The 17,583-nt window shown below is 31.0% G+C and overlaps 1 protein-coding gene across 3 annotated transcripts in view; it reads left to right on the forward strand.

Moving 5' to 3' along the window:
* The window catches only part of Acf (ATP-dependent chromatin assembly factor large subunit), a 102,953-nt gene that overhangs the window by 79,234 nt on the left and 6,136 nt on the right, over positions 1–17,583 (forward strand). For 2 of the 3 annotated variants that reach the window (XM_035350111.2, XM_035350112.2), the window contains 5 exons: positions 2,375–2,628; positions 7,045–7,134; positions 7,223–7,291; positions 7,974–8,036; positions 14,676–14,821. In XM_035350111.2, coding sequence (XP_035206002.2) covers positions 2,375–2,628; positions 7,045–7,134; positions 7,223–7,291; positions 7,974–8,036; positions 14,676–14,821 — 622 coding nt within the window. The remainder of the gene's footprint in view (positions 1–2,374; positions 2,629–7,044; positions 7,135–7,222; positions 7,292–7,973; positions 8,037–14,675; positions 14,822–17,583) is intronic. The other variant, XM_035350113.2, reaches the window with a different exon arrangement.

A 17,583-nucleotide genomic window follows, 5' to 3' on the forward strand; every position in this document is an offset into this window, starting at 1 on the left:
CTCTGTTTCTTCAAATGCTGTGTAGAAATCTTGTTTGTATTTTTTCATTTTTATATCTAAAAACTCCTGGTTCTTTATTTTCATTTGCTTTGCGATAGCCTTTTGAATATTATCCAAAAATATTTCTCAAAATCTAATTCATCTTTGGGCGAGGATGATAGAGACTCAGTTGCAATGTCTGCAGTTTGACTGTCCTGATTCAAATTCTCCAATTGTTCTGAGAATAATCTCATTCTTAATGAAAGTTCATAGATGACTTTCTTTGCCTTTTTAATTTGTTCCTTATCCAAGAAAATTTGGTGTTTGTTTCGGATCTACATATATTGAACCAAGCAAGATCTCATTGTCTAGCAAACTAGTTTCTCTTTTGTTCATTGAAGAATTTTCCTTTGGCAATAAACCTTCCATTTCAGAAATAACTAACATCACATTCTTCCATTCTAGCCTCCTGTCGATTCTTCAGTTTGCAGCTTTGGTGTGGTTATATACGGTGTAGAAAGAAGTCTCTAATTCTGCAATATCATTCCACAGTCTTTCTGTTAGTGAAACATTAGGGTTATCTACATCTTCTAAAAAAATTCTTAATTCTAACAACCTCTTTATCATCAAATATGTAATTCTTTTTCACATTGCTTGATCAATAATTGCTTCTTTTCCTGCTCTCTTCCTAAGAATGCCATCAATTTTGAGAGTTATTGCAGCTTACCTAAATTTACCAGCGAGATTTGTAACTAAATGACTCAATTTAATCACTAATGGCAAATATCACATCCACCCTCTCCCCTTATATTTATTTATTAATATGTCAATAAAGTAGAAAGTAATTATTATTAATGTATATATTCCATAAATAAAAATAACTCAGCTTATCATTAATTTCTTCCCAATTCATTTTAATGTCATTTTAAATCCAAACTGTCCAACAAAAATTGGAGTCTGAATCGACCTGTTTTAGCGACTCCAGCTCCGACTCCTTCTAACCTTTAAATAACCAAAATCTGTCCGGCTCCACAGCCCTGAATATAACTCTTTGCAAAGTGGCAATATTTTAAGAAGTTTCTTTCCACAAAAGTCTTCAGGAACTGTAAATAGTTAGTTTTCCTAGAGAGAATTTAATATATTGTGAAAGTGGTAGTGGAGGTAATAAAGTTCTGTAATTAATAGGCAGACAGTTAAAAGTAGCCATTGCAACACAGAAATCAGAAAATGGTAAATGGCAACAGTAAAAGTGTTTTTTTTTGGAGGGGGAGGAACAGTAGCTGATATAAACATACAAAGAAAAATGTGTACATATTGTTGAAATGGATAAATAGTTAATTATATGTTGTCTTCTGGCTTTAGACCTTTGTAAATGTAAAGTCTGGTAATTATTTCTTTTATAATGTGGATAATAAAATGTGAATGGATTTCAGCTATTAAGTTTTCTGTTATGATACTAAGTAGAAAACAAGTTTTCTGCATGATATGTTCTGATAAATAGGATAGTTAGCTAAAAGCAAATCAATTTTGCTCTTAGTTTTGATGCAGTGAGAATCACAAGGCAGTTACATGTTCTAGATCCTGCATGTGTTTTAAGTTAAATATGCATATCTATATGTTTCGTATTTGAATAAATTTGACTGAATTTATCATAAAGCTTTCACCTATTGTACAAATTTTATCTTAAACAAATTTTCGTGAAATTATTCCAGAAGTTAGTAAAGGAAAGAATGTATTTTATTTGTAAATATATAATATTTGTATCATTTACTAAAAGTTTATTTCTGCTTTTAATAATTATAAAAAATAATTTGCCATACTCTTAAAGGCTTGAAACACAGGGTGTCTGGGAAAGAAAATACAAAGAATTGCATACATGTTTAAAATCAGTTTGTTGATCGCATTGTGAGTTAGACAGAATATCCCCCTTTTTTTCCCCTCAATCCTGTCAAAAAGGTAGCTGCTATGAAACAGATCTTAATATTTATGTACCTCAATTATGAAAACGATTGGACTAAGTCATACCACTGTTGCTTTCGAACATGTAGAATGAGAGCGTAGGCAGACTTCAAATACTACGTACAGAGAAGAGTACTGAAACTTTTGAATTCTTCTTTCCAGCTATGTGAACCACACTATGATAAACCTATTAATTTTGAGTATATGCAGTATTTTTTTCATCAGTTCTTTCCCTGGCACTGTATATATTTTTGATTTTGAAATATCTGATGTATAAAATTTTGTATTTTTTTAACTGTTTTGTTGTGATCCTTTCAATTAGCAGTCTTGCATATTAATAACTTTTAATTAAATATATTTTGGAAAAGTTTTGCTGCGTGCTTCAGTGTCTATAGTATTCTTTTACTGAGTCATTAATAACTGACATTCATATCAGCGCTGAAGAAGAAGAGGAGGAGGAGGAGGATGAGGAAGAAGATGAGTCTGGTGATGATAAGAATATATCCGAAACTACATTTGTTCAGGAATCCTGTGAAGCTTGTGGAGATGTGGGCACTCTGCTTTGTTGTGATAAATGTCCTCTGATGTATCACCAGGAATGTGTAAATCTAAAAAGAATTCCCCGAGGTGAATGGTTATGCCCTAAATGTAGTAAAAAGGAAGAGGCTATTAAAAAGGCTCAAAAACATCGTAAGTAATTTTGATTTTTAATAACTATTTTACATGCAGTGAGCTAATTATGCTGTTTCCTGCAAGTTGCACTTAAAAATACTGTGTTTACTTGCCTATTGCAAATGGCCCACCAGCGGCCGAGCGGTAAAGTCGCTGAACACTGGTAGTTCGGTCTGAGGTTCGAATCCCGCGAGCGGGCTGGCTGCATGGGCGTTTTCGTGGTTTTCCCCATGTGTAACGTGTATACGAGCTAGTTTCCCTTAGAAAGTCCTCCACGAAGGCATCCCTCCTCTTAGGCAGATAGCCCTAGTGTGCTTTGCCATAATTAAATACACCAAACACACCACCTTGCCTATTGCAAACCTTCCCCCCCCCCAAATTGTCAGTTATGAATACCAAGAATTGTGTGCTATATATATATATAGGAGGATTAAAGAAAAAATTAATCAATCAACAATGCACATAATATTGGATATTATATTTATTGCATTATGGATTTAAAGAAATAAGTTACAAGTATTATATTTAGATTTAATTTTTCTAATAAATCTCCAACACAGTAGTTGTCACTCATATTTACTTTAGCTCAGTAGGTAAAAAAGCTAGGCTAATAAATATGCAGCCATATTTCTGCTAAAAGGTAGAAACTGCAAAATGAACTAAATATTGAGCTAGCATGCACATTATTGCTAGTTAAAAATTTTGTCTGATACTTTTGCATGTGAAAGTTTAATAGTTTTTGATTATGTGTGCATTAGAAGAAGGGTTCTTAAACTCTGGTAGTGATTTTGTTACTGAAAATCATAAAACCTCTTGAGTAATTTTTCCTTTATATTATATTAGTGGATTACATTGCAGTGCAAAGAAATAAACAAAATAGCACAATACTTAGTAATGCATAATAGTGCAATATGGGAAAAGTATTTATAAATAATACAAGGCATATTATTGTGAGCCCTCTTGGACATTAGAGGAAGATATGATTTGTGTGCATTTTGAAGATCTTTGTATTAGAACAAGATTTATCATTTTAACACCTACCATCCATTTTAGCATTATTGGTGAAATTTCTTTACTAGCCAGTAAAACTGCAATAACTCAGTTTAGTATCAATTCAAAATTATTTTGAAGATGAGGTACGTAATTAAGCTTAATGAATTTGTATCTTCTTGAATACAATGTTTTTTAATGAACATATTTTTAATTTTGGCAAAGCATAACAAGGTTGTGGGCCAGTTTCCATTAGAAAGTCCTCTATGAAAAACCTCTTCCTATATAGCTCTGCTATGCGCTAATTACAAGCTTTGGGCGTGTTTGATCTACCTGAGGGAAATTCAAAGCAAAAGGGTTTACCATCCAGTCATATATTTCAAGCTATATTCAGTTTAAGTTTATTAAGATAGCTGCTAAATGTTTCAGTCTCTTTGAGTTGTATCATTTTCTGCTAATGACAGATCAAGAAAGTTCTGAAATTCTTTCTTCAAAAGATCATGACAGAAGTTAAATTTGTTGCTAACTGATGATGCATTATTTTTGTGGAAAAGAAGGAATAGTGGTTAACCCTAACATATTAGATGTAATGATGATGGCTATTAAAAATGCCAGCAATGTGTATTAGTTACAAATGAAAGCTATGACCAGGGTTCGTAGCGGTCCTTACAAGTGCTTATAAGTCCTTATATTTGAAAATAAAGTATAAAGGCCCTTATAGGTGCTTGCTTTTTCTTTAAAGCCCGTATTTTTTTGTTTTTAGTGCTTATTTTTTGCTTTTAGTGCTTTTTTCAATGAATGCGCATATTTCCCCCCGTACCAAAGCCGAAACTAAATAAACAACTTTTCTTCCTTATATGGAACGTCAGATGGTGAATCATACTCCGGGAAATAGCTTTTCCCCCTTTCTCTGCATTAACGTAACCTATGGTGCGCGCAAGTGTACAGACAGGTGCACGTCGTTCTATTGGTCGAAATGCGAAAACCGTAGAAAATTCTGGTGCATTCGGTATTTTTTTTCCTCCCATCCAAATACTACACACATTTGAATTTCTAACAAGATTTTTAATAATTTACATTCTCGTTCCGCGTGGTCAGTTCATATTCGTGTTTATTATGATCGTTATGCTTAGATTATGGGCATATGTATGAATATTTATAATAATATAGTTGCAGTAGCTGCTGAAGTGTAGATAAACTTCCCAAAAAGGGGTTTATTTTTACACAGATTAGCTTTCTAAGGAATAATATTCGGAATGGCTTGAATAAAAGGAAAGTAATCAAATAGTCAGAATAACTTCTTTTCTTTTTTGCCAATACATTATGCAGTACGGAGGTGTTTTTTTTTTTTTTTTTTTTTTTGTTGTTTGTTTGTTTGTTTGTTTGTTTGTCACTGTCCAATCTGGATTGAATAGGACTAAAAGTTTTTGCGGTCTACCCAACTTAAGCGAAGAATGATTCTATTTCGGAAATTTAACGGTCTGTTCAAAATTAGAATCAAAAACACCCCAGATTAGTAAGTTTCTTTCTTTTCCTTTATTTAGTTCTTTATTCTCCGAATACCGGCAGCTGTTAATTCCGATTGCGTAATATCACGTATGGAAGAATTACGCCGCACATATTGCGCAATAACGTTTGCGATATTTTGCAGAGATAATTAATTTTGATGTTGAGTCTGAGATTTATTTATGAACACTTAAAAGAGTTTTACTGTTCATTCTAAGCAGAATATTTCTCAGTTCCGTTGGTCTATTTTTATATGATGCACATATCGAAATGTCAAAATCATTTATTTAGCCGAGAAATCTAAAGAATGGCTAGGATCTCCCCCCTCCCCTTCTCTTTTTCCAGTTACGCTCGACTATACGGAATATTCGGCAATTTCCGAGTATTCGGGTTAGTTAAGCTTTTACTGTTAAAGGATGACTACATGAAGCAATTTCCTGTCTCCTGATTTCAGAAATGTTCCTCTTTTTTACTTAAATTACTTTGCTTGGTATATATGTTAAGGGAAAATTGATATGCAATGAAAATTTAGAAAATGTTCAGGATTTTGATTTAAGTTAAATTATTTAAATATTCATATGAGTGGGAAAATGTATTTATTATTAGGAGCCAAACGAATACAATTAATGTGGCTTATTATTATTTATTTTCTTTATTTTGAACTGAAATTTCATCATTAAATCTTGTAATATAGTTTAGTTCTGCATAGTTTTTCCCTCCCTCTCATTGTAAACTAATTCTGTAAATTGAACTATCATTTAAAATTTAAAAAAAAAAAAAGTTAATTGTTTTCATGGCTGAGGTAATGCTTATTCTCTCTTAATAAATGCTGCATTTCTTATATTTTAAATTACGAGTCTAATTTTTAAGGTTATGCAGTTGTGTATAATGTAATTTGACAGGTGCTTATTTTTTTTCTTAAAATGTGCTTGAAAAGTGCTTATAGGTGCTTTTTTTTTAACTAAAATGTGGCCATGAACACTGTATGACAGTGTATGATACAGGACGTATCCATTATGCAATCACAGTACTTCCTGATGTGCATACGAAAGGCATCGTTTCTCTCTCCAGACAAGATGTTCTAGGTGCTATTGCAACTGCTTACCAACAGCCAGCCAAATTAGTGGACTCTTTATAGAGGTTCTGCATTGGTGCATACTTGACTTGTTACAGTGCATCGCACCCAAAATTTTGGCAGTTATGTTTTAAATGTATGTTCCATTATACTAATGTGTACAAGTTGTATTCCACTGTGTTCAGTAATGTGATATGACATTAAAGTTCTTCATATTGATGGGTTACTCCTAATAAATTAACTGATACCATATTGTTATAATAGCTGCATTTCATCAAATACAAAACATTTTTTTTTTTTTTTTTTTTTTTTCAAAATAGAAGTTAGAAATCTAGGGGTATAACTCTCTTGTACAGTATTAAACACAAGAATGGTGAGCCAAATATATTCCAATACTTTAGTGATTCTGCAGTTTTAACTGTTTCAGGGAGGGACTACATGCATGTGCTTTTTCCTGGTTGAACCAAATTATTACACTTTAAATACATAATACAAAACTCTTCTCTGCAAACCATATTCTGAAAAAATGTGCATTTTTGTTTATAAAAAATTGTGGCTGACTTAAATTCTGCAGTCATGTTGCTATGTTTGTAGTGTTTAAATTTCATGAAATATAATCATATTTAATGTATTTATATAAGTGTTATGTGTATTTTTTTTTTCTGTGTGTGAATTCACATTTGTAGAAAATAAGTGGTAAATGAGAGAACAGGTATCAAAAAAGTTAAGTGTTATGTGTTTACTGTTCTTAAGTTAATAAACTTCTTCTTTATTTTGTAGATTTTATTCTTTAAATGAAGCTTGAATAAAATGTTCATACATATTTTTTTTATGAATCTGTAATGTATTATTAATATTTTTAGCTTCAACTGGATCATATGGAACTAGGTCATCAACACTTACTGCTGAAACAAAGAAAGGCCAATCATTAAAAACTAAAATTGGCAAAAAGGGTGAGTATTACATATTTTATATTTTAAATTTTTAATGTGAATATTTAGCACTATTAAGCAAGAGTTATATCTCTCTTATCTATTAAAGGCACAAAGAGAAAATATGAAGAATCTTTTGAAGAAGAGTTTGAGCTTCCTAGTAGAAGATCGAACAGAGGTAAGGATGGGTTACATACATGTTCAGTGAAGAGTGAATGATTAATTTTTTTCCCATTTTAATCCTCACAATACTTTTAATGTGAGATGTGATTTTATTCTTAATATGCATAATATTTTTTGCCTATGTTTTTAGGCTTTGGAAAATATTACTATGCCTATAGATGATTTTGAATTGAATCAAAGTGGGCAATGTATTTCATTTTAAAACAAAGTAGGATTTCAATTATTAGTTTTATGCTACAAAAAGTAGTGGACTCAATCACACAATTATTGTGTGTATTAAGGGAAATGTTTTGGGCTGTATCCTTAGTGTCAAAAGGGAGGCAATTTTTAAATCTCTAGCAAGGAATGTTGCGCTTTTCTCCGTGAAAAAAATAAAAAAAAATGTTGTGACCCTTTGATGGTAATCTCTGATTTTTGTTGATTAATTTTAATTGGCCGTAGCTATTTTGGAAAAGGTATGTTTGTTCGTGGGAGACTCTATATTTTTGCCATGGCTTAAGGTATTGGATACATTTTATTATTACTGGAAATTAAAGATTTAAAAAGCAAAATTGTTATCAAAACTAAATTATATACATTAGTGTTGTATAATTCAGGTTCATCTGCACGTATCTTACATTTTTCTCCTCTTACAAGTCATTACTGTATATCTGATATTTACAAAATATCTCTTTTAGAACGGAAATCTCACCCAGAAGATTCAGAAAAAGATGATAATCCATTCAAAAAAGTGTATAAAGGTAAAAAATTAGTTTTAATTGTGCATTTTAAAAAAGCTTGTAAAATGTCAGTTTGTGTGTTGTTATGATAAAACAGTCTAAAGTTTGATTGTATCTTTAGTAGATGTAATATAGTCTTTTTAAATTGGGTCTTTCTTTAATCAACATAAATGTTTTAAAACTATATTTCATTCTGAGAAAATGCTTTTAAAATGTTATTATTACCTAGAGCAGAGGTCTCAAACTGGCAGGCCCCCAACACAGTTTTACTTAACCGGCAAATACATTTCAGTTATGAACTTTTTGAAAATGCAGTTCTTTTAGTTGTAGATGTATTGAGATATCAGCTGAGCTTATGAGTGACACTGTTAACGGAGAAAAAATACATTGAAGTTTTATCTTTGTCACTATATTTGTGTATGCTAGGCCATGTGTTTGTGGTAAGTGTCAGGTTGTAGTAAGAAATAAAGAACTTTATATGACATATAAACCTATCTATTTTTGGTGCATGCATCAAAAAAATTTTAAAATATAAGCAAGACAATAATATGTTATTGTTTTGTTCCATTAAAAAATTTTTCATAAGTTGTTTATTTTAACTTATTTATAATTTATTTAATGGTAAAGGAACATATTAGATCTGTTTGAAATAAATGTCAGTCTGAAGTTTAAATATTTAGTTATTCAGTATGCTTGAATTATAAAATATTTTTTTAAAAAATTGTTGCAGGTACCAACTGACCTTTAGATATCAGAAAGGGGGAAAATTTTAATATATAATAAATAATAGGGTATCAAAATGAAATGGGGGAAAATTAACTAAAACCAAACGTTTCATAGCTTTAGCCAGGGAGGGAAGGAGAAAAGTATTAAAAAAAAAAGTAGAGAAAATATAGTTTAACATTGTTGAAATGAATTTTCAACTAAACCATGTTCAAGGAAAATTAAGTTTCAAACATATAAATGCACACACAACACATTTCATACATGCATAACACCAGGTTATAAAAGTATGATTTGCCCCACATGCAATTTGAGTTTGAGATCACCCTCTTTCAGTATGATTGTAAACTAAAATATATAGAATGGGACTTCCAAAGTTATGTAATTTTGCTAATAGTTTTTAGGTAATAAATATCTAGATTATAAATTTAATCATGGCAATACTGCTCTATACATGTATTGTAGATATGGTCCTTCTCATTTGCTATGACATTACAATAATACATTGCATGAACTTTGTGTGTGTGATGAGAAAAATTGTTTGTCTGAAAATGCATAAAAATTATATTTTTGATACAAGAATGGCAGATTTATTACAAATGCCCTCTGTAAGATGCTGCAGTGTCAATTGAAAAAGTGGTGGTGTTGTGGGTCACCATGAAAATAAATTATTTAACAGAACAACAGCGTGAATGAGATGTATTATTGTGATACCATTAATCATAATGTATACTGTGCCTTAAGGACATATAGTTTTCATTAGTTAATTTAATTTAACTAGCTTTGCAAAAAGAGCAGAAGAAAAGCCACTTTGTGGTATTTGTTGCAAACTGTGTCAGATTCTTCAGCCAATATGCCACTCCATTTAAATCTGTCAACAGAAGAGTTATTGCTACAGATGTATGGAGACAACATCAAATGGAAATAAATAGTTACCACTCTGATGGTTCTAACACTCCTAACAGGGTTCGTACAGTATTTAAAAGTGCCTAGATTTTTTGGAAATGATTTTTGGTTCTTGAAAGTCCTTACGAAAATCAGCTAAAGGTTCTTAATTTAATCTGTTCTGTTTTTGACAACTGCCATTTTAAGTGTGATTATACATTTTGGAAGAATGATTTTTTTGAAAATCATTGGCAAATATGTACTTGATGGGTTATCGTTTGAATTGCTTCCGATTTCTTAATATAAATGGTGTGATAATTGAGTTTCTGGGCATGAGGTCCTGTCTCAATTTAAAAAAATTAAAAATTATTTGATTTTTGTAAATGAAGAGTTCATAAAATACTACATCAAAACCAACTTACCCTCTTTTGGATATGAGTTTTTTCTTTTATTATGCTGCTCTAAATTTGGCTGTTTTAAGAATTTTGATTTGAAGATCTGCAAATTTTTTTGTTTTCTGCCCCCCCCCCAAACATTGATAAATATCATTAAAATTATATTTTAAGAAATAACAGAAGAAAAGACATTTATTTTCACCTGTCAATGTAGATGCCATTGCTTTTCATTTTGATGACTTTATAGATATTTGAATTTAGATTTTAGCTGTTATGAAGTGGTAGGGATAGTTTTTCTTTTAAATTACCTTGCACCTAGAAGGTTTAGAAGGCTTTGAGAGCAACATACCTGCCAACTTTTACGAATTTTTCGTAATTTTTACGAAAATGCGTTTGTTTTTACGATCGTAACCCATTTTTTACGATTTTTTTCCTTTTTCAAGTGTTTTTAGTGATTTTTGTCGAAATTTCAGAATTTTTCGCCAATCGCATCGTGTTTTACCGCCAACTACCGATTACTTCGAATCCAGTAACCTGCGGTTTCTCCCAACTCACCGCTTAACCAGCCAATCCAATGCGCTGAACTTGTTTCTCCCACCCACTCTTTTCTTTGTGGGCGCCAGATTATTTTTTTAGCGTGGATTATCGCATTCTGTGTTTTGTTTGTTTGTTGTTGTTTGCACATGCTACGAATTTTCTTAATACGTCGTTGTTACGAAATGAGTTCAAAAAAACCATATTCTCAATATTTCCGGCCTGCCTACAAAGCCGAATTTCCAACAATTAAAGAATCCTTCAAAAGAAATAACTATGCATTTTGCAACGTGTGCGTGTGTGACTTCATAATAAGTCACGGTGGAAGAAGCGACATTATGAAGCATTGTTAAGTCTAAAAAGAATTAATGTTAGCAAGTTAATGCTTCGGCTTTGACAACGTCAAAGAAAGTGGATGATTTTTTTTTCAAATTCGGGTTTTCATCCGCAGAGAACCTGTTGGCGCTTCGGGAAAGAACCCGTTGCATTTTTACTCGCCAAGCTCACGGTTCATCAACCATGAGCCGTGTAAGCATGATATTTATTATTTTGTAAATGTGATTTTTAGTGCATGTAAATTCAAGTTAGCAGACAAAACAATATATTAAGCATATGGTAGTAAAAATTCACAGATAATATGCATGTAGATGTAAAACTAACCGGTTAAACGTGATATACGGAAATAAATTTGTATTAAATTCAAGTTAGCACAGAAAAGAATATATTAAGCATAAGACAATATATAAGCATTTATAATGGAAATAAAAAATATAAATTAGTATTAATGTACTGAAATTACCCGGTTAAACGTGATAAACGAAAAAAATCTGTCTTAAATTCCAGTTAACACGGAAAACAATATATTCCTTACACCAGCAGTGGTTTGCTAATTCTGATGACCATGGTGATGCATCAAACTATTCTGTCATCTTAGATAATCAATCATATTTTTTTATTTCAATTTAATCATCTATTTATGTCACACCTGCCATCCTCTGAAAGGTTATTGTTAGAAAAGCATTAACAAGACATTATCTTGTTAAAATTTTACGCCATAAAAATTGATTTATTCTCGTAATTTTAGATGACAATAACCAATAATAAATATAAAAGCATTACTTAATTACTTAAAATGCATATGCATATTTTTGCGGCCTACGAAAACAAATTATTTTAGGAGTTAAAAACCTCATAGTTCTGCATGCTTACAGCTGTTAATAATTAAGAACACAACGTAAACAGCCGTGTTACAAATTAGCATTTACCCCTCCCGCCGTATTTTCATCCGGAACCGAAAACCGGCATCTGAAAATATTTCTAATAAATAAGAGAAGAATAATATAAATCTGCAAATGCAAACAACGACAGTGATAATTCAACAAAGTGAACGCAAGAGGAATGGTTGCAAACTTCGAACAAGCGAATAGGATAAATCCGCTGGGTTCCCAGGTTGAACTATTATCGCCAAAGTTGGCGATGTTTACATTTACCGGGTTCTCTGCGGAAGTGCTTCTACGAATTCGTATGCCGATGTCATTTTGGCAGTTATTGTTTACACAGTTTGAAGACTTTGCCAGTTCTGGAGAAGATAGACTTGATGTCCTCGTTGGTACCTTAAAAAGAATAAAAAGAGCTGATGGAACACCAAAATATGATAGACTAGCAAGAGTTTTATGTGCTATTCTCGTAATTCCACACAGTAATGCTGAGTGCGAGAGAGTCTTCAGTGTTGTGAAGAAAAACAAAACTATGTTTCGTTCTTCAATTTCACCAAAAACTCTAGAAAACATTTTAATTGCTAAATGTAATGAGGAAACTAATTGTTATAAGAAATTTTCCAAAGAATTTTTGGCTAAAGCCAAAAAATGCACTCTAAATTCATTGCAATAATTTTTTTTGTGTAACATTAAGTTCTTGTTTTATGTTTCCTAATAAATTTTTTAGTTACTACTTAATTGAGATTTACTAATGTAAGTACAATTTTCTTTTTTCTATTTGTATAAATTATTATTATTATTATTATTATTTTTAGTATCAAAGCATGATATTAATTCTTCGTGTTCTTCTGAATTTTTATCTTTAGAGGTTGGCAGGTATGGAGCAAGATTTATAAACCTACGATTTCAGAAGATTCCAGAAAAATATCTTCATAGTAATCACACATAATAGACATGTTTTATTTGAAATTTATGGTGGTTACGTCGCAGCGCACAATTAACTGGATCTGTCAGCACTAATCTTCAGGGCAGATGTTTTTATTTTATTCGGCTTATAATTCCTTACTAAATGTAGTATTTCATCTTGATGTACTCTGTCTTTGCTAGGATTTAAATCAAATTCCTCATCATTATAGATATCACAAATACACATCAGATAGTTTTCTGGTTGCAATTTTCTAATTTCGACTATCCGTAATGTATGCTTTACGCATGCGCGCGTTGAAAGAAATATTTAATAAAGCAAACAAATAAATACTAACCCTTTTTTTGTAAATTTTGATACCTGTTAGATCATAATTGCTCTTTTTCATAAATTACGGTTTCATATTTTTAATTTTATAATTTCTGCATGCCATCTTACCAGATTTAAATTGATGATCTATAATCCGGAATCGCCGAAGTCCCGACGAATCCAGATTAAAGACTTTTTACTGTATAAACTTATGTAATCTGAAATGAGCATGTACACTAGATGTGGCGCGCTGTTAAATGGGCACGTTTGCTAGATTTGGCGCTTTTGCGCATACATTTTCGCTGCAATTTTTTACGGTCCTCAAAACAGAATAGTACTCATATACGTTTTGTTTCATTCATAAGGTAATTTTTTTTTTTTGAAAAATTTCATAGTTCTGGATGATAATTGAAAATAGTGCAAAAGTCATCCTGACTTTTTTTTTATTGTGTCCAGCCAAATTTAGCATAATTAGAGCAATCCCCCCCAATACAAATGATTAGTAATAATTTTCTTCATTTAGATAATTAATGGGTGCAAAATGCTAAAATTATGCCATCATTGTGAAAAGAAAAACAATATATCTGATACTGCTAGGATGGGTCAGCAACATTTTACTGTGTCAAAAAACTTCCATACACTTCTTTAAGAAGAAAAAGAAAAGAAAGATGTTAAATGTGTCAGTTTAAAACCAGTTACTGTTTCTATGGAATATCATGTTTGTCAGTAATCAACATTTATAAGATTATGAAACTTACTGGAAAGAAGCATGTTAATTATTCAAACACCTTAAAAACTGAACTTTGACTCAGCTTGACATGTGATTCTGAATGTGTGGTTTTAGTACATATTTCATGTGTAAAAAAATTGCTTACATCTGTAGAAAATAGAGTTTGGAGGAGGCTAACATTTTATATATATTAAATCATGTGAAAATGATAATGTTCTTCATTTCATAACACAGCTTTCCATATAAAAATTTGGTCTTCCCCAAAAAAATTATTTATGAAATATACACTTTGAAATTTTCTCATGTTTTGTTACGTGTGTGTAAACGTATCGAAACTAATTAACTTTTGCATGCTTGTAGCCGTAATAAAATCTCCCATTTTCTACGATGTACTGGTATTTTTATCATCATCATTTATATATCCTGTTGACATCTCACATAATGTGCATTTAACATTAAAAATTCAGATTTATTTTGTTTTCAGTTTGCTTAGGTATGTGACTGAAATTTGAATTTTCCCTATATCCAAAATAAACATTTTATTTTGCTAGTATTTACAGTTCTGTGATTGCAATTCATAGTAAAATAATTATTAAAATTAGAAATTTGTTTTCATAACGATTTTCTTCATAATTATCACTCTTTTAAGATTTTACTTTTCAAATAAAAATATGTTTAAGTTCAGCATTCATTTAGTTTACCAGTGATAGTTTAGTTATTAATTTTCTTAAATTTTGCTATAAACGGCTAGTATTTAAAATTATGCAGCATTGTTGTGACCCATTGCTAATCATGTTTGAACTGAAAGTACTTTTAGCAATCACATCACTGTATAGCTTCATCTGAACTCTTTCATCATCATGACTATCATCATCCTGTTATATGTCTGTAGTTGCGATATAAAAATCAGTTGTAGAACTTGTTTGTATTGTATTGGCACAGATTCAGCGCAAAATGCAGCTCGGAGGCGATCGAAAGGTGGGAGTGGAAGTGACATGCTGGATTACAAAGCATGTATAGATTTACTAGTTGAATTGATGCATCATCCTTCCAGCTGGCCTTTCTTAGTCCCAGTCAGCAAGAAAGATGTAAGTTTCTTCATATCTACCAAAAGACTGTGCTGTGCGCATGTGCTAGCATATTTATGTTGTGTGGTCTCGTGTGCTAGTTTTCTGCATACATATTTTTCAAAAAGTAGTTAAACTGCCTAAATTACAGGCAACTGTAGTAAATAGCCAAAACATGGTGACAGATGGTCAGTAAATAGGTCAGGGTTAGAAATATTTATCAGCTCATGCCAGCAGAATTTTAAAACTGGCATTCAAATTTCTTTTAAGTTGCATGTGTGTTTCAGAACAATACTCATTCCCGCAAGAAAAGGGGGAATTTTTCAATGCATGTAGTTTTTCCATTAAAGTATCCTTCTGTACCCTAATCTTCTGTCAGATTTCAGCAAGAATATTTTGAAAATTTTACATATAAATAACATTTAAGAAACTTTAAACTAATAGAAATTCAGTATAATAATTTACTACCTTTGACTATTTATAACATGGTCATAATCTTTTATAATATAGCATGGTTTGGGGTAGAACAATGGGATCTAGTCTTAGCATTTTTTATTGTGGTATTCGAGAATGGAAAAAAAAAAAAAAAAAAGTTTGCCAAAAAGTTTAAATTTGTTTCTGCTAATACTGTGGTACTTTAGTATCTGTCATCTGTATTTTTGGAATATATACCAAGCAAACTTCCAGTTTTTATTGTTATAAAAATGTTTAATACTAAAGTACAAATGCACTGTATGTAATATATATAATTTACATAAATGAAGCACTGTACGTGACACATAAACATTTCCCCTCTATCCAGATCAAAAAGAATTTTTGAACATGTTTTAACATCTGATTTTTATTTGGTAATAAACCATTGTTCTCAGCATATGGTATGCAATTCTAGATATGCATGACATCTTGGTACTTTTCAACAATCTTTTTTCGCATCTATGGTAGGCCTAACTATATTTTTCATTGTTCATCTCTTCTCATTAGCTTTCCTAAAATCCATTTTTAATTAATTTGCAAAACATTTACGTGAAAAAGCACAAAATTGCTTGAAAATTCAGAGAACAGGAATTGTTTACCAAGTAGTAGCAACAAACATACTGACACTCACGGGCAGTCATAGCATCGTCTTGAAAGAGGTGTGCAGTCATGACGTGTTAAACTCAAATCATGTACCAAACAAAAAATTTTGTGCCCGAGATGGACTATTTTTAAAGCAGACATGTACCAAGGTACCACTGTATTTCCTCTTAATTCCTTGTGCTTTTTTTGTTTTTTAAATCATTTCTTAGTCTAGATTTATGCATTGCATGAAATGCTAAATCAAAAATGTAAAAGTAATTCAAATTAATAAACTTTAACATTATAAGCATTTGTATTACAGCAAGTTTATTTTGTGCATTTTATATTACTGTTTCAAAAAAGTAAACATTTATTAACTTAGGGTAAATCCTCCTAAAAATATTTATGATTCTTTCCCCCCCTACCACCACCACCACATATAAAATGTGTGTTGGTGTGGTAACTTGTTTAACTAGTAATCAGAAAATCACAAGTATATTAAAAAAATTTGTGAGACATGAAATCTGAAATGCTGTATAGCAGGGAAAAAAGTGAGGATATGAAATAAAAATTTAGAATTTGAAAAAGTGGATTTATCTTTTGTGAGTATTTGCATGAAATAATGGTTTGTATGAAATTTTGATATGTAGCATTAAAAAAAATGAATATTGGCCAAGTGCATGATTTTACCTGAAAGGTTATACTCAAGCAGATGAATTGTAGCAGCTGACATGTACAACACAGCTGTTCTTGTTTCTTGTGCATTTACTTCATCAATTAGCTCATTACATGATTTATATTTTGTTATCCTCTGGAATTGCACTTTTGATATGAAAAATTAACTGTTGTACATAGCATCTAAAGAAATTTTTATTGCAGAATAATAAAAAATTACTATTGTAATTCTTCAACATAAAACAAAATTTTCTATTGAATATGCAAAACCAAAAAGAAAAATCTGTTGTTTTAACAGCAGGGATAGCATATGGTGTCATAGCATTTAAGAGTAGTTTTTATCCACCATATTCCATAATTTAATTGCGTGTAATCCAAGAATATTTACATCGTTAGATCATCTATTAACGTAAATATCTCAACCTTGAAAATTAAATAAGTGTACAGCCATTAGTGGTCTTTTTCACTCCGGCCAAAATACAAGAATAATGTAAATAAAAATAAACTAGTGGAATTTGGTGTAAAAGAAGATATCCATACATATCCAGTGAGAGGGAGTACTTTGAATAGTGATTTAATTTACAAAACTTTAATTTACTTATTCTTCAGATTAAACTACATCAGAAACCAAGTAAATTGATAACAAAATTTTTTATATTACTTTTAATATACATGTTTTTAACTGTGATTTTTAATTAACCAAAGATTTTCACAATTAATAAGGAGTTTGGCTGTAGGACTTAAATGCAGAAATGGGCTAGAACTTCTATAAGCATACTGGTGTGGTTTGCATTTTAGTGCTTTGTTGAATTCTGTAGTATGTTCTAGGTTGCATTATTAACATACTGTTGAAGAATATTTATATATTTAGCATTGAGATTTTGAACCATTTATTATAATTTACAAGTTTGTGGGTCTGGGAATTGTACACATATCCATGCTTAATAAACATCATTCAACAAATCTGTTGCCACAGAATCAAGGAAATCGACTGCTTGTGATCTGCATTATTAAAATATGTGCAGATTTCCTGTTCGTGCAGTCAAGTGTTG

The sequence above is a fragment of the Stegodyphus dumicola genome, chromosome 12, assembly GCF_044657685.1.
Source record: "Stegodyphus dumicola isolate Sdum_Otavi_A_Nest chromosome 12, ASM4465768v1".
Lineage (NCBI taxonomy): Eukaryota > Metazoa > Arthropoda > Arachnida > Araneae > Eresidae > Stegodyphus > Stegodyphus dumicola.